The sequence below is a fragment of the Schistocerca gregaria genome, chromosome 4 (assembly GCF_023897955.1).
Source record: "Schistocerca gregaria isolate iqSchGreg1 chromosome 4, iqSchGreg1.2, whole genome shotgun sequence".
NCBI classification, from domain to species: domain Eukaryota; kingdom Metazoa; phylum Arthropoda; class Insecta; order Orthoptera; family Acrididae; genus Schistocerca; species Schistocerca gregaria.
The window spans coordinates 131,675,299-131,697,246 of NC_064923.1; the positions used below are offsets into that span (position 1 = coordinate 131,675,299).

Genomic DNA, 21,948 nt, shown 5'->3' on the forward strand with positions numbered 1-21,948 from the left:
CCCTGGATAAATGCTGTGCTCAAATCGTAGTTTTCATTTGGCAGAATATTAACCATCTTCCTAGACTGCTAAATTATGTCATTTGTGGAGGATAATGTACTGTTTATTCCACTTCAGATCACGTATATCTTGTTTTATTTAAGTGGTTTATATGAAAATTTAAGTTTTAGTTGTGATGTCAAATTTGTTAACTTCTTAGAAGTCGAATTTCTTAAGTATAATTGTGAGAAATTCCATGAACTATTGGGAGAGTAATAATTATAATCTTCGCTGTGACCTGAGCTTGCACTTACTGGAATGTTGCTACAGGGAATTCGTTAAGACTGCTTGCATTTTGACACCAGTGCTTTTTACCAATCCTTGTTAGACCTACTCATTCTGGCCCCAGATAGCTTTCAAAGCAACCTATTTATGCGATTCTGGGTGCACAAGCCATGGGCAGCGAAAGCTCCCACTGTCCTATGCAATGCTACTACTTCCAAGCACAGCCATGGCTTCTAACGCTGCAATTTAAATTTTTAGTTGAAATTTTAGAAGAGTGCTGTCATTGTATTTGTTAATTAGAAGAGGCTTCCTTTTTATAACCTTTTCGCTTTTTCAAATTATTTAAACATTTTACCAGTGGTTGAGATCTCAATGGTCATTCTTATTTAATGTAAATTTCAGTAATTTGAATATTATCGTGGAACCCTGTAAACCTTACTATATGTCTGTTTTATGAGGTTTTAAATCTTATCTCCCTTGGTTAGTTTGTATTTTAGAATAATAATTTTTGGCAGTTGCCTATTATGTAGCCACTAGAGTATCATTAAATTTTTACTGGTGCCTTCTGCTCATGAAGTTTTGGTCATTTATGGTTGTTTAAATGTGGCTTGAATTTGTATCAGTCTGGCAAACAGCAATTTTGTCCAAGTTATAATCGACATGAAAATGAAATGATCGTATGGCATATAATCGACATTATCTGTCATAACTTACATTCGGTATTTAAATTCTTAATTGGATTAATGTTATTTAGTCTGTCTAAAATTTGTTGCAACAGTGAGAATTTTGACAAATACCATTGGTCTGGCCCTTCCTCTTTCCTTTCTGGCTAAATTAAGAGGTCGAATGTTCACTTTTCATTATGTTCACCCACCTCATGTTCACATTTATTTACACGCTGTGAACATTATTTACTTATGACCTTTTACTATAGTGATCTTAACACTCATTGAAAAACTCTACAACACTATTAAAAACCATTTCACAAATGCAAACAAAAATTAACACCTGAACATGGGATGCTTCCACCTGCATCTCTTCAAGGTGGCAAGCTGTTCCCACACTCTGTATACAAATCAGCACACTATTACTTCATCCTCAACCTGTAAACATGTCTGTTGTTCAAATCCATCTGCTGCAAAAGGTAACAACCTTCACTGGTCTGTGTTATGAGCTGCAAACCCACAGCAAGCTGAGCATCAGCAGACATCCGAGAATTCATTCCGGGCAGATTACAACTGGGCACTTTCACACTACTACTACCACTACTACTAACCAGATTGAAACCAATAGCCAAATCAAGCCCACAGGCCACCACTTTCCACCTGCACACACAGTGTAAAATTTTTAGATATGTATCCCATTATAAAATATGCAATTTTCAAAGAAGTCTTCTATTTATTTTTAATAATGTTTGTACATGCTTAAAATGCTAAAAATGTTACATGCATTACTTCAGATCAAAGTAACCCATGAGATAAGAGTATGGATTGCAGTATTACAAACATAAAATTACACTGTTTCTATTGGTAACAAAAAACGAAGTCAGTGTGGATCTCTGACAAGTAAGATACTTTCAAATTCTAACAAAATGTTATAGATTTAGAGCACAAAACCAAGCCTTTGTTTTATGGTGAATCTTAAAACAAAAACTGAAATTGTATGGGTCACATCCAGAAGAGGATGGCTATCCGGTCCAGGAAGTTTCAACCGAGTTTAAAAAACTTATAATAAAATGTTAGGGGTAGCCTGACAGACAAAATTAGTGACGAATTGCAACAATACTATGGCATGATCATTAAGAATAACATCCAAGTGTTCAAAATGAGGCCCACAATGTGTCAACTTACAACAAACCAATACACGAATTGTGCCCTCCCAGACCATATTCATGTGTCCGAGCACTGCAAGCTACAATACTCAAAAACTTTATACTCCCAGGAACAATCCAAACCAGCAGCTGTCATGGAGTTCTCAAGCTCTTTACAGTGACCTGGTACATCCTGACTTCTTGAAAGTGCCTAAAGGGGCAGACCCAAAAGCCAAAGAAAAATTTCATATGGACTATCAAAAATCTTTTCGCTGGAAGGCTAAACTGGGAGTCTGTCACACTGTATTGCTTTTAATAATGGCAACAGCAGCAGGGTGATAGTGATTGATCCTGGAGTACAGTGCACCAGAGAACTGCCCTTTGACAAGGTTTGCACAGAAAGCACAGTATGCAGCAAATACAGCTACTAAGGAGTCCTCAACTGAGAAAAAATCTTCAGAAAATCTTCAAGAGGACAATACACAGTATGGTACAGCATGCAAGTGAATAAAAGTAATACGTAAATTTTCAGGTACACAGATATTGTCACTAGCTATAAAATTAGTTTCAACCTATATTGTTAAATTTACTTAGACATTAAGAAAATTGAACTTTTCTAAGCTACACATCTGTGCACCAAGTGTTTCCAGAGCAGTCTGTCCCTTTTCCTTGTTACTTTCTAACGAATGACGTAGCTGACATACGTACTTTGTTCTGATATTACACCGACAATCACAGCATCTATAAATATTTGTTTACCCTTATCCTGCATCCTAGATTGTGGTCAGCAACAGGATTAATGGCCTGTGTTGCAGCTCCCAAGGAAAGCTACTTTTGTTAAACCGGCAGAAAGTGCGCCGACAGTATGTTACACTGATGCACCTTGGCAATGTCACACACTGGCTTCCATGAATTTGCCTTACATTTGAAGACAGAGTTCACTTTGAAAGTAAGATCCCTTGCCTGTCCATGAAACACTTAGCATCTCAGTGTTTCACCCATTATGAGAAAGCTCGCAGAAAAGAAAAGATGCTACAAAAATCAGCCAATCTCAATTTCACACCCATAAAACAGAATGCTCAAATATGCCTGAAGTTTTCACAGTACATTAAGCAGAAACAAACTTAGCACTAATTGGCTAGCTGCAGTAGTCTGTGCATCCCTGGCACACAGGCCAACATTGTCTCAGATTAAAACACACTGCAAAATTTTCAGTCATGTTTATTGAAGATTATTGTAAAAACTTGAGGCCACAACTATCTGAATCTTAATTTAATAGCATCAAGATTTGATTGCTCCAGTGCTACACTATTAAGACATCTGCTTTTATGAAGAGTCAGTTTGGGTCAATTACATGTGATGTGTGCTAAATTATCTAACAAGACAGTAGTGATGAGATCCTACCAACATACTAAAAAGGGATGATCACTGAATAACTTATCTAAAGCACACCATGTTCAACAAGCATGTAATACATGTCCAGGTAACAGTGCTTCAACATTGCAACCAGTGAATCTTTTTGAAGCACCGTATTCCACATTTTCAACAGTGCTAACGGGTCAACCGGGTGCTCTTTGGTGGTGTGTTAGGTGATGTTTTTGGTTTAGCTTGAGTGTGTGACGTGTTTGTAGGTGGCATATTGTTGCGGTCGGTGGTTCTCTGGTGGTGTGTTTATGGGTAACGTGTTATGCGACATACGGGGTTCATTTGCGCGATAGCATTGCACATGTGTGGTATCTGAACAGTGCTTTCAGAGGAATATTTTTTCAGTGAGTTAACAATTTTAGTTTTGTTATTTCAACATTATTTTTGTTTTTCTGTTCTTCGTGTGTAAATTTTGGTATATTGCTTTATGTCTTTTGTAGGTATAGATGTAACTGACAAGGTCAACAGTTTTCAATTGTCAGTGATGTCAGGGAACAGTGCATTGTCTCTAATAAAATTTCTTCAATCATTCGGATTTTTTGATGAAGTCTTGAAATGTTCAGTATGTCATAAAGAAATGAGGCTTACTAAAGTTCCAGCGGCTCAGACCAGGGACGGCTGTATGTGGAGATGTCTTAAGGAAAACAGGGCAAGAGAAGTGTTCGATTCCACTATGTGGTTGTGGGTACTCCGGTATCTGGAGTTGCTGTTGAGCTATGTAGGTGAAGGGAAGTGTTTGATTCTAATTTATGGGATCGGGAGCTTATATTGAGCTATATAGGTCAAGAGAAGTGTCTACAATTCCAGAGCATGTTGTGTTTAGTGGAATTTGGGAGTTTTATGTTGTCTGTTTATATTTACTTTGTCATCACCCAAAAACCCCCAATTTCCCCACATCTTTTTAGTTTCATTAGGTTTTTGTGGAAAGTGTGTGGGTTTTTCCAACGTATTTTCGTGTTTGTGGGCATGTTCACGTAATGTCATAGGTGCCATTTAAGAGTATTAGTGTATGGTCGCTTCTGCCGTATTAGTGACATGTGTCAAAGCAGATGGATGGAATCTGACGCTTCTGTATTTCCGTGAAAAATTACTCGAACCCATAAAAACTTGTGAGCCTACATAACTAAGGGCAGATAATTCACAATGCTTTTTCATTATCATGTGACAAATTCCCTAATTCCACTTTTAAAACAGTTTCTGCTTTGTCATTTTGTTACACAGTGTTAAATGATAAGCCCCAATTACTTAATATGTTGTTTGTACTTTGCATGATCCATACACAATCTAGTTCTGAATCTGCAGTCCATGGCAGTCTTAAGATTCCAGAGTACTTTTGTTTCTAGCTGAAGTGCACTTACAGCGTACATTGCTCTTGTTGGGTGCTGCACATGATGAAGGGCAAGAAGTGAACACAATTAAGTCTTTATAGGTAGCCAATGAGAACCACTAAATGTAATTATATCTTTCAAATGAAGATTCAAACTGATTTCAATATGAAGACCAGTGAAGCCAATGACAATACAAAATTACGACTGCTTTAACAGACTGCAGCAACAACATATGTTCATGTTCAATATCCTAATGTTATGCCTTATTTCTGGTTTTGCCAACAATTCTGATATGGTTAAATATCCTAAACCAATGGAATAAATTTTTACCCTTATTTAAGAAGCATACCCAATAACTAATGAGAACAGCTACCAACAACTGCCTGACAATGTACTTAAGGCAGAATTAAAAGGGTAGATGAGAAGAATCATTGTTTTAACAATTTGTAATTATAAATCCACTAACAGAAGTAGTTTCTATGTTAATTATGCATAACAGTAGCTATTTCCACAACAGTGTGCCAAGGCAGCAGTTAGAACAATTTCCTACAAGATGAAACCGACTTCTTTTAAAAACCCACAAGAATTTTAATCACAGAACAGTTCTGGAGGAAGTACAAAAATGTGTGTGATAGAAATTAAGCTTCAGCCTATCATTCCTCGACACACACACACACACACACACACACACACACACACACACACACACACACACACACACACACACACACACACCTGAAACAACATGTAACCTCTCCAAAGAATTGCAGTCTGTCAAATTATACTTATCTTTTAGACAATTTATGAAAGAATCTGGCCAGGAAATCAATACCCATATAAAATTAGTAAGTGGAATTTGAGGAGTACAGATCATAATCACAATATTGAAGGGAAAGTAAATTTACATTAATTATCAAAGTGCAAGAGAAAAATGGGGCCAGCTGTGTTCACGATTAGACGATTAATAAGTACTTTGCTGACTGCACATCTGAAAGTATATGAAAAACAAAGTTTCACCCTTTCTGTGCATGAAACATACATTTTTTCCAACTATAAATGAAAATTGCTCATCACTATCATCAATGAAAACTCTTAAGGCTATACTGCAAATCAATTTGTTACTACAAATGTGACATTCATCTTCCAACCTAGCCTAGACCACAGGTTAAGAAAGTTTCTCAACCTATTTTTTGTTTAGGAAAGGGTTTGCACAACAGTATTTGAAAATTATTCTCACAGCCTTTATTTCATCACTCCCTCTCCACTGTTAATTCGAGCTTGCCACAAACTGCTAAAATTATAATTTTTCCTATGTGACAACAGATTTAATTGTTCGTGCCCCATGCAGTCTAGTAACATGCAAATTTCATTGCACACCAAGATATATACATTCACTGTTGACAACAGTTCTTTTATTTACTGCTATAATTCTGACAATATGAACAATGTAAACATTTTCAGAATAATCCTACCAATCCTAACATTCCCTCAAACATTCTAAGTGAAACTGCAAGGTATGTTTGAAAGTTATTTTGTTACACAAGAGAAAAACTTTAGTTTCATGGACATAACTTCAATTTCAGTGTAATCTACCATCCAGTGAAAAACTGAGGAGTTTAGGAGCTCTGAAACATTATCTACCTACATGGATTAATTTGTAATGCATCCCTGAGTTTCAGAGTCCCCGCATTGGAGGACTTACTGCGTCAGCATACAGCCACAATGGGAAAGAGTTTTTAGTGTACGTTTATCAATACCAGTCTCCAATAATATCTTGGATCAAATTCCAAACCTTTATCAAGTGAATGGAGGCAGGTACATGATGACCCATCTGTCAGATGTGATTTTTAACCTAACAGCCTCTTGGTGCAATATGAAAGAAGTATCTAGTAGCCAGCACTACATTTCATCCAGTCCTCTTATTACACACACAAAACCCTCAATCAATATACCCACCTGAATCACCAATCAGAAAAAAGAACCATTGTGGAGAAAAGTTTTGTGATTAGGAATAATAACAACCCATCATGGTGCCCATCCAACAATGCTACATGGCCTTAACTTCTTTCATCATTGTTCATTCAAAGTCTAAACACAATAACCAATAAATGTTTGGTCATGTACCATGATAAATCTGACATACCTCCACCTGCAAACTAGTTCCTAGTAATTCACTACGCTGTGACAACCCTCTGATTACTCACATAGCACTATGAATAACAATGGACTGCCCCAATTGTTTTAATAAACAGAAAAATTTAAATATCCTACTGGAAAATGAAATGCTATAATCTTGAGTGCAACAATTCTTATGTTATCCCTTGGCAGTAGTGCAGAACTGCAACATTAACTGATGCAACACTGAAGCTAGACAGCCAAAATCCAGATTCTGTAACTGAATAAACAAAAACTTTGTTTAATGTTTACCTGATAAGCAAGGCGTGCCCTATCAACAGCACTACTTAAGTCTTCTTCCTTGTCCAGAAGCACCCGAGATAATGTACGAAGTGTAAAAGCCTTAACAGTTTTTGCACATTTCACTTCTGCAACAGAAAAACCATTGACGAATCCTTTCACTACTGCACAAAACCTATCCAGCAGGTTGTACTTTCTCAATGCCTCCAACAGCAACGATGACGCCAATTTTTGGTTTTCATGGCTAACCAGAATAAGACTCTGCTTTGTCTTTCCACTTATCTGCTCCAGCCAATGCACGAAATCAGTAAGGGCGGAAATTTCACTCTTCGTTTTTAAAACCTGAAAAACGAATTTGATTCAAAATACTAATCAAGAACAAATATTTTATACAAAAGGACATGAGGATTTATATAACATTCTGAACATAAACGTAGCTGTACAAATTAATACTTCTCAGCATGACATAACTCTCTTACAATGAGATTTATCGTTATACGGAAATATACAGCCAATAGAATGACAGTCAAATTCACTACACACGGAGAAAATTTGAAAATATACAAGTGTCTTATACCCGGCATCGCCACAAATCTTCCGGAAATTATGAGGGAGGAAAAATGGGTAACAAATTTACATAATCTTACCTTTCCAGCTTTAATATCCTTCAGCATTCTATATCGTCCAATTGTCACCACTGCCATATTATGCCTGTTCCGGGAAGCAGGATTCAAATCTCCGAAGGGCATAATGTACTGAGAGAACTTGTCAGTTGGCGTGTACGCAGCAACTTGACAAATTTCGTCAATTAGTGTACGTCCAGTTGCATCCACATCCCAACCGATCAACCTGTATTCACCTCCAGCAGAAAGATCCACCGTCTTTCCGCTCTCTGTGCCATTCTCTGATACTGTTGTTGACACCATCACTCTCCTATAAGCGAAACATGAGAAATTTAAATCTAATACACCACTGAAACAATTGTCTAATATCTTGTATTTATACAACTCAGCAATAAAGGTTGTCATCTGTTTAGAAATAATATTTCTTCAGTTGAAATGTGACAACTGGTTACGTCTATTTTCCAACGCTAGTTAAGTCTGGTCCGATGACAAACTTTTTCAGGAATCTTGGCACCCACACACAGCGGACTGAGTATCACGTGTTTGTAATAACACTACTTCTCAATAAATGATGAATAATGCAATATGGCATTGTGCAAGAGTTCTACGACCGATATGATAGACAAACGTTATTCCTTCACACTTAAATAATTATAAACAGCGAAGTCCATGGTGCTGATTGTACGGCATGTGCAACATCCCCATTTAACCACAGTGTCCTATCCTAGGTAACAATCACTCTCTGCTTTCACGAACAGGAAAGCCAGGAAAAGTAACATGTTTTTCTCCGGCAACAATCTATTCTTAGAAAAATTAACAGCCCCGCCCCTTCATCATGCAAACAGTATAAATAATCATCGTTAACGACAATGTCTCGCTTACCAGTGGGTGGTCAATGCCTAAACTATCAGACAGCGCGTCCAAAACGTTACCAATTATTCTCACTACTGACAATCTTCACACATTCGACTCTCATACGTCACTATACGTTTCACTACACAATGCACGTGGAGGATAGAAATGGGTGCCTTCTGAAAGTTACGTATGCAATACGCAAATAGTGCGCGGCGAGATTCTTATTAGTATCGATAGAATCGCATCGATTAAAATCTTTATAACTGAAAAGACATGCTAAATGTAGACGTTTATATTTAATGCGATCATGTTGCTTTTAAGAACTGCTGAAGAAATATATTAAATTCAGTGAAATAAGTTTTATTAACAAATCATTATACTCTTTGGACAGCAAACCTCAAAAACAAGAACGAACGTCAATAAACGGAAAATAGAGGGCGTTTGTTATTAAAAGTTATGATACAATATAAGAGATGGGGCAAGTGCTTCTTTTTACGGAATCATTCCTTTTGAGAAGGCTCTTCTCACTGAACTAGTTCAGATGAACTGTATCTTTAAAGTACCAATAAAAAGAGGAGCACGTAGAAAAACTCTTACACTAATAAATCAGGAGCAAACGTTTACTGCCTAAAAAATTGGATGAGCTATAGAAATAAACATAAAATGAACATTTCTAATAACGTTTTATATGTGTAAGTACAATTTTAATGTTAGTATGGGCTGACTGCTTTCGATTTTAACCCATGTCCTTACTTGGGAACCCGGGTAGAGGGAAACACTAAAGATTAAATTATCCTCATTGTCACCAAGGACGTTTATCTGATTTTTCTTATCTGATAGGATATGAAAAAGGAAAAAATTCGTTCCTATTTCCCACTTCACAAAAATTAATTTTTAAAATGGGAAAGAAACATTTATATGCTGGGGAAATGTGTAGACAAACAATAAAATCATGTAGTAGGTATAAAGAAGCGTCAAGGGAGAGGAGGAACGCAAATGGAGATTGAAATAACGGAACGATTTCGATCTTCAGATCCGACGCAGTTCTCACAGTTTGGAGCTGGACCCTGAACTGAATTGAGTGAACTAAACAGTTTCGATATTCCGATCTGACGCACGTCGCACAGTTCGGAATTGGAGCCTGAACTGAATTATATGAACTGACGGAACGGCTTCGGTCTTCGGATCGGACGCAGTTCGCACAATTCCATTAGGAATTCAGAAATACAGATTCTTTGGTCCAAGTTCATTTGAACTAGCCTGTACATGAGCTGCACATCCCTAATACAAATCTTAAAGATTGTTATGACTGCATTTACAGGAACGCAATTCGGTAATGAAGAAATACACTCTCCTCTTGGAATACCTTGTTATGTGACTGGTCACAATAAAGGCCAGTTAAAATAGACCGTCATTTTACGTCACGTCACATCACGTCAAAAAGTTTCACAATGCATTTCAAATGGTGGCATTAACTCGAGCCATCACGTCACACCAAGCCACGTCATTGTGTCTCAGGAAGAAAGTATTGAAGGGGTCGTCTGCTAACATTGGAAGTTAACCTTTTGTCACCATGCTCACTCATTCTATATAGTACTAGAAGATTTCACACTTCTTAATTTTTATTTTGATACTAGTTATACCAGGAAAACTATGTTCCACACCTGAAAATCTTTATATTAGCTGACCCGGCAAACTGTTTTGCCATGTAAATTATCTCTAGTCTATAAGAATAATGTAAACGTGCAACACAACGAATACGTGTAACAGAATTGTTGGCGGGAGCTCGCGATACAAACAATAATAATCACGGAAAACTGTGTAGGGTGTGAGATAAGGCTGAGGGAGAAGTCCGGAAGTATCAGCCACTATTAGTTCTAGCGTTTCTATGGTAAATCGCGCGGATTTAACAATTGCAGTCGACACACGGCTCATCTACGAGCATACAAATACAAACATAACGGTAATTTTGTGTCGAAATGTGTTCGCCAGCATTATGAATAATGCCTAGTGCACACGCATCGATTATTATCGTACGTAAAAATATTGTACGATTAAATTCTTTTAGAGGAACAGAGGAGACCATAGGAACTTCTTTATTTCCATACAATAAAAATCGATGCATGTGCACTAGGCCTAAATGTCGGTTTGGTGAGTGATGCATGCTACCTCGTTAAACTTCTCGGTCTATTTAGGTCGATTCAAAGAGGGATATTCGAGTCGTTGCTTTTGGCACGTATTTTTCAGTTACCTATCTATCGAATAGTGAAAGACTATCACTGGTAGACAGCACGGATAACTGATTAAGTGATAATTGATCAGTTATCGACTGGGATTGAAAATTATTAAATTACTAAAATCGCTATTAAAAATAGGGGTTGGAGGTAAAAGGGTAAAAATTTATGGTTGCATGTATTTTGTAATGCCACATCATAAAAAATAAAAATAAAATGTTCTGTCCAAAAAATAAGAAAAAAAATTTGTAGTGGACCACCCTTACTGCTTACGGGTATGAAAAACAGATTATGACCGATTCTCAGACCTATCGAATATACATGTAAAATTTCATCAGAATCGATCAAGCCATTTTGGAGGAGTATGGCAAATAACACTGCAACACGAGAATTTTATATATAAGGATTATACATTGCTTCCGTGGCAAATAACAAATGTTCCATGATATTTTTTCCCTTAGTGTTCTTCCACAAGCGACATCATAAATCTGAAAGGGAGAAATTATTTAGATTTTATTTAACAGAACAGAACCGACATTGTTCAGACACTTGATCATTGATCAGACAATCAAAAAAACATGAGGAGTCTTCTATCGAAAGAATCTATCGGACTGGATAGCAACAACAAGAGTATCCCAACAAAGATACCATCTGGTCATGATTGGATGTCACATATAGCACTAAGTCGAGTTCGAGCATCTGGTGATGAGCTGAATAAACAAACAAATATGCAATATATTCCATTCAAGACAAGACTGAAATTTAACAAACCATGACTCTTTTAGTATATTGCAACAGTAAATATCAATTCTTTAAGGAAAGTCAGTAAGTTGAAACATTTTATAGCTGTCTTAGATCAACACAACAGAGTTATCACAAACCTTCAAGAGTTACATAATACTGATCAGGACCCAATCAAACTGGGAGGATATTGGTTTTACAAAGGACCACTAGGAGAAAGGAGAATGGAAAATGTTCCCCAATTCAAGGTAGGTTTTTTGGACCACAACTGAATATTGGATCCCAATTGAGATTTTTCATCTAATGCCCCAAAAAATGCATTGTTAACCATTAAGGAGGAAAACAAAATCCACACATGGATAAATGTTCATGTTTTGACTAATATCATTAATAAGGATGGAACATAAAAAATCTGGAATAAACTTGACCAATTGGTAACGGCCATACTAATATTAAAATCATACTTGGAAACTTTAATGTGAAAACGGAACAAGAAAACAAATTTTAAAGCATGGTGAGTCGATGTTTAATGCAGAAAATTACAAACAGGAATGGAGAACAGTTAACTGAATTTTGCATGACACATCGACTGGTTCTGGATACAATGACATTTAAGAGAAGAGCACATAACTTAATGATTTGGAAATGTCCCAGTCTCAAGCTAGGAGAGTTTCAGATACATCATGTGGCCATGGATTGGAAATTTCATAAATAAATCTGTAATGTTAATGCCGATGACATTGTAATTCTGTCAGAGACAGCAAAGGACCCGGAAGAGAAGTTGAACGGAATGGACAGTGTCTTCAAAGGAGGATATAAGATGAACATCAACAAAAGCAAAACAAGGATAATGAAATGTAGTCTAATTAAATCGGGTGATGCTGCCAGAATTAAGTTAGGAAATGAGACACTTAAAGTAGTAAAGAAGTTTTGATATTTGGGGAGCAAAATAACTGGTGATGGTCGAAGTAGAGAGGATATAAAATGTAGACTAGCAATAGCAAGCAAAGCTTTTCTGAAGAAGAGAAATTTGTTAACATCGAGTATAGATTTAAGTGTCAGGAAGTCGTATCTGTAAAGTATTTGTGTAGAGTGTAGCCATGTATGGAAGTGAAATGTGGACGATAAATAGTTTAGACAAGAAGAGAATAGAAGCTTTCGAAATGTGGTGCTACAGAAGAATGCTGAAGATTAGATGGGTAGATCACATAACTAATGAGGAGGCACTGAATAGAAGTGAAGAGAATCAAATAGTGACAGAACTTTGGAGGTATGTAAATGTACAAACTTGTCCGACTTTACATAAGCATCTTCATGAGATTTGGAATACTGAGAAATTTCCAAAGGATTGGAAAACTGCAATAATCCATCCACTTCACAAAAATGGAGATAGGCTGAATCCAAATAACTATAGTAGTATATCTTTGCTGGTTAATTCTTGTAAATTTTTCTCTAAGCTTTTGTAGTTCAGAATTCATAAACAGCTTGAAGATGAATTAGGTGGAGGTTTTCATTCAGGATGAAGCTGCCCTAATTAAATTATTGGTGTTCAATGGGTAATGAAACACCAAAAGATCAGGAGCAAGAACATAGTGATCACATTCATCACTTAAAAAAAGAAACCTGTGATAGTATCCATTGTGAATGTCTACTGTCTATCCTAACGGTATTTGGTTTACACCAGCGAAAACTTGTCAGCCTCATTGCAGTCTCCCTTCGAAATATTAAACCTAGAGTAAATTTAATAACTCTGAATCTTTTGAGAGTCTTACTGGCCTTTGACAAGTTGATGAATTGTCTCCCTTACTGTTTAATTGTGTGCTGGAAAAAAATCATGCACAAATGGAACGAGATCTGTCCACCATCTGTTAAGATTGGAAGAAAGATCGACTTGACTGCCTTGCATTTGCAGATGATCTGGCGTTGTTAGCAAGCAGTATCAATGAAGAAAAGTTTCAGATAAACGAACTAGGATGATTAGTGGCAATGATGGGGCTGCTAATTTCGTTTGATAAAACAGAAATGATACCCACCTTCCCAACTGACACACCCATATTATTTCCCATAATGGTCAAAAAATTAAGGTGGTAAAAAAGTTTAAATATATTGGTGAGATTGTAACTTGGAATTCCAATGAAAGAGCATCAAGAGATATGGGAACATTAAAACTACAAAGAGCACAGAGTCGTCTGTCATTAGACTGGGGGCAACATATGCTATTGAAGCACTATTTAAACTAAACACCCAAGCAACAACTGATAACCTGGAGAAAGTTGACAATACTCTGAAAGATTATCAATTAAAAAAAACCAAGTTTATGGTCAATGTAGAATGCCCAATTCGATTGTGTACAAAGAAAATGAATCCATTATTGATACAATGCTAAAAAGAAGGGTTGCATTTTTCGGCCACATTTATTGTTTACTCAATAACAGACTCCTAAAAACTTTTTGACTACTTTTGAAACAGTAAGACACAGCTAGTTTAAAGAAGTAAAAATCGATTTGAATGAACTGAACGTTACCAAACATCAAACTGGATGTAAAGAAGAGAAGCTGCTCCTAAAGAACGAATGTATATCACTGTCATTCACAGAAGAAGTATGTTATATCTGCAGAAGAGCGAGCTGCCAGATCACTCTGGATGAAGATGTTTTGGGAAAGGAAGAAACTGTTGACTTCTAAATTCTGATTCCTTAATGACTCTGTCACATAAGGTTCGATTTTAGTGCTCTGATGTGGATGTATACTATGGAAACAAATAACTAGAAGAGAGCTAATATCCACACTGTATATAATAAGAACATATGTTGATGAAGCAATTTTCATTAAATAAGATTTTAAGTGAAAAAGTGATCTCTAATGAAGCAGAAAAATACGGTTCTTTATGATATTATTAGTTATGTAAGAAAAAGAATATTAATGGATAAGGTAAACAGGGGTTGATTTTGTTTGTATTTATGTACTTTCAGTAGCAAATAAATGTTCATATTTGCTAATGTTCAACTTCTCAGCACTTTACCATGCCTAAAAACCATCCACAGACTGGCCGGTTCACCGGACCTCGACACAAATCCGCCCGGGGACCAAGTGCTCCTTCCCGCCCAGAAAGTAATAAATGTTGTTAGTTATTCAATTCTGATACTATACTCCAACTTTTTATAACACGTATGATACTGCAACTCATAATCTTACTTTCACCATTCGGTACTGGGCTAAGTGGATTGACAGAACATGACAGAATGGGAAGTGGAATATATCCTGACATGACAGTGTTGTGACATGACATGACTTTCAGTGTGAATTGTAGTATCACGTCGAGAGAATTTGATATTTCATTGTATTCCCTGTCTTATAACACATGTGTGAAAGTGGTGAAACTGTCAGTGGGGTGGAAATGTTTTTTATTTTGTTAAAGGCTGGTAGTGGCCAAATTCTTACTTTGCATATGTTTTGAAATGTGAAGCATAATTGTTTCTTTACATCAGATCTGGACAGACTAAAAAAGCTGTATATTTCTTTATATGCTAAAAACTACGACAGTAATACTAACACTCAAAGGTATTGTGACTGCGAGTGGTAGCAGCGATGCTAAGAACAGACTGTTGTACATTGTATCTCTGGCTTTGTTTGCCGACTTGGATGTAATTTCTAATTTTTTTTGTTGGTTGTTGTCTTCCTAGGGACAGTCCGCCTTTGCAATCAGAATGGTGACTTTAATGTTTGGTGTCTACATAGAAAAGAAGGAAGGATTAAAAACCATTAATTCAAAAGAGCTTATCTTGATGAATAAACAGCGTATATAATCATTGTCAAAGACAGCAAATCGGGAAAAGGTAATTCATTCTTTTAAAAACCTGACACTTGACACTGAACGTTACATATGTTTAAGTTTTACCAGCAAGATTTACATCTTGTGGCGAAAATAATGTCAAGAGCCTGCATCAAATTTACAATAACACAGATCAGAATCAACGACGTGCGACATTGCCTTCTTTTCTCAAAAGTAACATTCAACAGCCTGGATGTGTATTTATTCCCACCACAACGATTAAGGATCTGCTGCCATTTTCATTCACCTTCGATTTTTCTTTGAGATCATGCAGAACCATCAAAACTAAATCGTCGATCGCCACAGCTGTGGAGTCCTGCGATCGAAGTCACCAAGATTCAGAATGAGAATTCTTCCTCCAGCGAATTTCTATTCCTGGAGTTACAATAATAATACTTATTATTTTCAGAGAATATTAAAAAATTTCTTAGGAAAAGTCCTGCAATTAAATTCACAAACATTCACAGTATTCTTATTTTTTATTTTTTTATCTGCACTGTTGCTCAGTACAGAGATTTAGTACATCGATGCAATTAGCTTGTGGAACAGATATCTTAATCGATGTAGGAAGTATTTTGGATTGAGTTACATGACAAAATTTATTTGCAATTTTAGTCCTTTACACAATGCTTGCCACAAATACGGATATGAATGTTTCACCACCAGGTGATGGCCACAACATTAGGTGTGACGCTCTGCTGTTGCTGCTGGGGCCGCATGACAGCAGTCGTGTTGTTCTGTTGTGGACATTGGTGCCACGTGAAGTCAACGTGTTAATTCAAAAGTCAAAATCACGTTAAATTTATTATATTTCGCTTTAGATTGCTTACATTTAATTTCATCATATATACTGGAAAGAATTCAATGAGTTTACAAAAGATACCTTTGGGCAAAAAAACTCAAATAACTATGTGCAATACAATGAAATAAAAATACAAAGTAAGGTAATGTAATGAAGATTATGCAGGACTAGACTGCACATAGTACTATAATAAGTTATAACAGATATGCTGCTGAATCAAACACAGATATTTAATTATTTGAAATCCTGTATATCTCATTAGTGAGTGAGTCAGCTGGAGGTTAGGATGAGTCAAAACTACACTCCTGGAAATTGAAATAAGAACACTGTGAATTCATTGTCCCAGGAAGGTGAAACTTTATTGACACATTCCTGGGGTCAGATATATCACATGATCACACTGACAGAACCACAGGCACATAGACACAGGCAACAGAGCATGCACAATGTCGGCACTAGTACAGTGTATATCCACCTTCGCAGCAATGCAGGCTGCTATTCTCCCATGGAGACGATCGTAAAGATGCTGGATGTAGTCCTGTGGAACGGCTTGCCATGCCATTTCCACCTGGCGCCTCAGTTGGACAAGCGTTCGTGCTGGACGTGCAGACCGCGTGAGACGACGCTTCATCCAGTCCCAAACAGGCTCAATGGGGGACAGATCCGGAGATCTTGCTGGCCAGGGTAGTTGACTTACACCTTCTAGAGCACGTTGGGTGGCACGGGATACATGCGGACGTGCATTGTCCTGTTGGAACAGCAAGTTCCCTTGCCGGTCTAGGAATGGTAGAACGATGGGTTCGCTGACGGTTTGGATGTACCGTGCACTATTCAGTGTCCCCTCGACGATCACCAGAGGTGTACGGCCAGTGTAGGAGATCGCTCCCCACACCATGATGCCAGGTGTTGGCCCTGTGTGCCTCGGTCGTATGCAGTCCTGATTGTGGCGCTCACCTGCACGGCGCCAAACACGCATACGACCATCATTGGCACCAAGGCAGAAGCGACTCTCATCGCTGAAGACGACACGTCTCCATTCGTCCCTCCATTCACGCCTGTCGCGACACCACTGGACGCGGGCTGCACGATGGTGGGGCGTGAGCGGAAGACGGCCTAACGGTGTGCGGGACCGTAGCCCAGCTTCATGGAGACGGTTGCGAATGGTCCTCGCCGATACCCCAGGAGCAACAGTGTCCCTAATTTGCTGTGAAGTGGCGGTGCGGTCCCCTACGGCACTGCGTAGGATCCTACGGTCTTGGCGTGAATCAGTGCGTCGCTGCGGTCCGGTCCCAGGTCGACGGGCACGTGCACCTTCCGCCGACCACTGGCGACAACATCGATGTACTGTGGAGACCTCACGCCCCACGTGTTGAGCAATTCGGCGGTACGTCCACCCGGCCTCCCGCATGCCCACTATACACCCTTGCTCAAAGTCCGTCAACTGCACAAACGGTTCACGTCCACGCTGTCGTGGCATGCTACCAGTGTTAAAAACTGTGATGGAGCTCCATATGCCACGGCAAACTGGCTGACACTGACGGCGGCGGTGCACAAATGCTGCGCAGCTAGCGCCATTCGACGGCATAAGAAGTACAAAATCAAGAACTGCTTGGCAAACACAGTACAGTACATCAGATAACTAACACGACAATAAAAAATAATGAATGTAAAATGAATAAATAAAAAAGTTAACAGATATTTTGAAGACAGTGGAGAATTTATAAAACTGAAGAACAATTAGTGAGCATAAATGTTTCACTGGTAATATATTGATTCTACTGAAGAGCATTTTATTATGTTGCACCAAATAATTTTGTGGGTTACAGTCACAAGTGTACTGGCATCGGATTGTTCTCACTTAACCTTACCAAATCAGGAAACAAATTTGAGATCATTAAATTACTACAGATGGTGCAGAGCTCCAGATTTAACAACAACTAATAGAAATTATTCCTGTTGGTTTCAATATTCACCTAAAGTATAAATGGATTTTTCTATTAGGAACTCCTTAAGAAGCTCTTTAACTTTTGACAGTTGATTGACAGTTAATTTAATCTCAGGAGAATGGTTGTTGAACACTTTTGTGCTTGAGTAATGCACTCCTTTCTTTTAGTTTACAGTGTAGCCCAAGTTTGCTCTTTGTATTATGAGTGTTGTGTCAGATGTTTGATCTGTATAAATTCTCATTCTTACAAAAGAAACACATCACAGCACAGCATATATGTTGTGATTCATTGTCAGAAATCCTATTTCTCTAAACGGGTTTCTACATGAACATCTAGGATGAACCCTGTACATGCCTCTCAACACTGTCTTTTGAGCAATGAAAATTTTTGTTGTTTGTGGCTGGTTTCCCCAGTATATTATTTTGTATCGTCATATTGTACTGTATTGAACAGGGGACCCAGAGACGATGGAGAGGCTTTGTCCTCACCGTAGCCCTAAGTGGTTCACAACCCCACAACAGGCTACAGCAGTCCACTCACCCCACCGCCGCCTCACACTGATCCCAGCGTTAATGTGCAGTTAGACCCACAGTGGAACCCTAGGAACAACTCATACCAGACGAGTGTAACCCCATTGTTTGTGTGGTAGAGTATTGATGGTGTACGCGTATGTGGAGCTAGTGTTTGTGCAGCAATCGATTACATAGCGTAACTGAGGAGGAATAAGGGGAACCAGCCCGCATTCACCAAGGCAGATGGAAAAAAGCCTTAAAAACCGTCTACAGACTGACCGGCACACTGGCCCTCGACACTAATCTGCTGCGCGGATTCGTGCCGGGGGCAGGCACGCTTTAGTGCCTGGAAAGCATTGCATTAGACCACATGGCGAACTGGGCAGCCACTTTGTATCATAGTAGCGAATGATAACATCTGAAATATTCAGTTTTGAGAGCATCAGTATCACAAATAGAAATAATAATATGGAAAGCATAAGAGATTGAACTAAGCTTGTTTTGAAAGTCAAGAAATTGATCAGTCCATTTAAGACATACACACCCAGAAATTAGGAGAGTCCACACTTATCAGGTCTTTATCATTATATGTAATGTCACTGCAATTTTTTACTTTCATGGAAATAAATGAACTGTGTTTTACATTTTCAGTGAGTCCATTTGAATAAAACCTCTTTACAACTTCTCTAGAGATAGTATTTGCAGTTTCCTCTTGTTGTCTACTTTGTTAACTGTAATGGTTCTGTCACCAATTAAAAGTGTAAAAATTAGCCTCAAGGGTGGCGAAAACTGGAAAGTCATAAGCAAAAATTAAGAACAAAAGGGGATCAAGTACACTGCCCTATGGGATTTAATAGCTGACAATGCCCCTCCTAGGTAATAACAGTAATTCCATCTGTGAAAGCCATTAAAATTTCTGCTTTCTGTTGTTCAGCCTCGATTTAATTTATATTTCAGACTCACCCAATTAACCTGCATAACTCTGCCTTTCTTTAAAAGAGCCTGATGAATGACATGGTCAACAGCTTTGGATAGGTCACAAAAGATTCCAGTTAGAGACATATTACTATTAACTGGGTCTAATATTTGGTTGGTAAATAGATCACAGCCTGTGCAGTTTGTTATACCTTGCTGGAAGGCAAATTGACTTTTGTTCAGTAAGTTATGGTGTTGAGGTAATTAACTAGCCTTCTATGAACAAGTTTTTCTAAAACTGTTCAGATGCATGTTACAAAGGCAATTGGAAATAATTAGGTACTTCACTTTATCGCCCTTTTCATAATGAAACTTAATACTTGTCTATTCAAGTCTATCTGAGACTGTTCCTTGTTGTAACATTTCTTTGAAGATAAGGCACTATGTCCTACTTATAAGATAATAACACTAACTACAAATTTTTATGGGTATTTATTCAAGACCAGTAGAGGTTTTAATTTTTATTTCCCCTATTACCCTCTCAGTTTCATTTATCTGATTTTTGTTTTATGACACGGAAGTTATTGTGCTGAAGGTCGCAAATGTGAAATCTGTTTGGCTGACAGGTACATGTACCCTAAAAATAATTATCGATGACAGAACACAGCCCTTCAAATTTCATGTTTTAACAGAATGCAGTTATGATGTTATTCTTGGATGGGACTTCTTGCAGGCATCACAAGAAGTCTTGGACTAACGAAAATCAGAACTCCAGACTGAGGAAGCTATTAAACAAGCACACATAACAAGGATTACTATGGGTGTTTGTTTCCCATTGAAGAACTTGTCAGTCAAGATGCTCAGTTAAAATGTAAAGATTTTGTAGATTGCAAAAAGCTACTCAAGTTCACAAAATAAATCTACATTTTAGGGACAATTATAAGTAGTGTAGGTGGTCAAGGAGAACTTAGCCTCACTAATTGTCATGAGCAGCTATAAATCATCCCTAATGGAGTATGTGTAGGGACAGCCGAATCAATCCAGACAGCGCAATCTAGTGTCATTTATGAAGAATCACACTCTGTTACCACTACATAAAAAGCAAAGGGGGAAGCTACTATCGAATTACCAAATGTTCTGCCCTGACCAAATTACAATGTCGTCAAATGTTAGCTGTTCTCCGCCAATTTGCTTTCAAACACAGAGCGGAGGAAAGGAGGACCAAGGGGCTCATGATAAAACAACATTTCCACACTGGGGATCATCCACCAATTAACCGTTACTCATATAGTGTGTCTTCAGCTGAGCAACATATAATAATGGAAGAAATGAAAAACATGCTGCACAGTGATATCACTGAACCTTCAGAGGGTCCTTGGTCTTCACTTATGGCCATTGTGAAGAAGAAGAATGGAACAAGGCGTTTCTGTGTCGACAACCGATGACTGAACAACATCACAAAAAAGGAAGTCTACCCAGAGCCACACATTGATGTCACCCTAACTGTATTGAATAGAGCAAAGAATTTCTCAACTAGGGACATGCAGAAAGGCTGCTGGCAAATCAAGATTGATGACGTTGACTAGGAAAAGACTACACTGATGGCCTCTAACAGTTCAGAGTTATACCATTAGGACTGTGTAATACTCCAGCTAACTTCAAACGTATGAGTGACAGTCTGCTTTGACACCTTAAATGGAAGACGTGTCTTTGCTCCCTAGATGACACCATCATTTTTCAAAGACATTTGAAGATCATCTAAGCTGCCTGACAACAGTGCTGAGGTGTATTCAGACCACAGGCCTTTGTCTGAATCCGTAAAGGTGCCTCTTTATTGACCAAGAAAAATCTAAGCTGCCTGACAACAGTGCTGAGGTGTGTTCAGACCACAGGCCTTTGTCTGAATCCGTAAAGGTGCCTCTTTATTGACCAAGAAAAAAATCCTGGGGCATCTGGTGAATGGTAATGGAGATCATCCCAACTCAGAGAAAATAAGAGCAGTCACTGATTTTCCTACTCCTCAGGACATTTCTCATATGTAACTTTTCTAAGATTATGCTCGTACTACTGGCGATTCATAAAAAATTTCCGACCCAGTCACTCACTTGCAAAAACAGTTGCAAGGAGACGCCAAAATTTCCTGGAACTAAGTGCAAAAAAGTCTTTTCCTTTGCCTCAAAGTCGGTAACACCATCTCCAGTTCTAGGATTGTATGACAAGAACTTCGAGACAGAACTTGACATCGAT

The 21,948-nt window shown here is 38.0% G+C and overlaps 1 protein-coding gene across 2 annotated transcripts in view; it reads right to left on the reverse strand.

Annotated features, from left to right (window-relative positions):
* Positions 1-21,948, reverse strand: part of LOC126266874 (maternal protein exuperantia) — a 66,853-nt gene that overhangs the window by 3,294 nt on the left and 41,611 nt on the right. The window contains exons 1-3 of one of the 2 annotated variants that reach the window (XM_049971522.1): positions 8,748-8,760; positions 7,890-8,175; positions 7,255-7,584 (exon numbers count right to left, since the gene is read on the reverse strand). In XM_049971522.1, the coding sequence (XP_049827479.1) occupies positions 7,255-7,584; positions 7,890-8,168 (609 nt within the window). In that variant the 5' untranslated portion in view covers positions 8,169-8,175; positions 8,748-8,760. Of the gene's footprint in view, positions 1-7,254; positions 7,585-7,889; positions 8,176-8,747; positions 8,761-21,948 lie in introns of those variants that run through there. The other variant, XM_049971521.1, reaches the window with a different exon arrangement.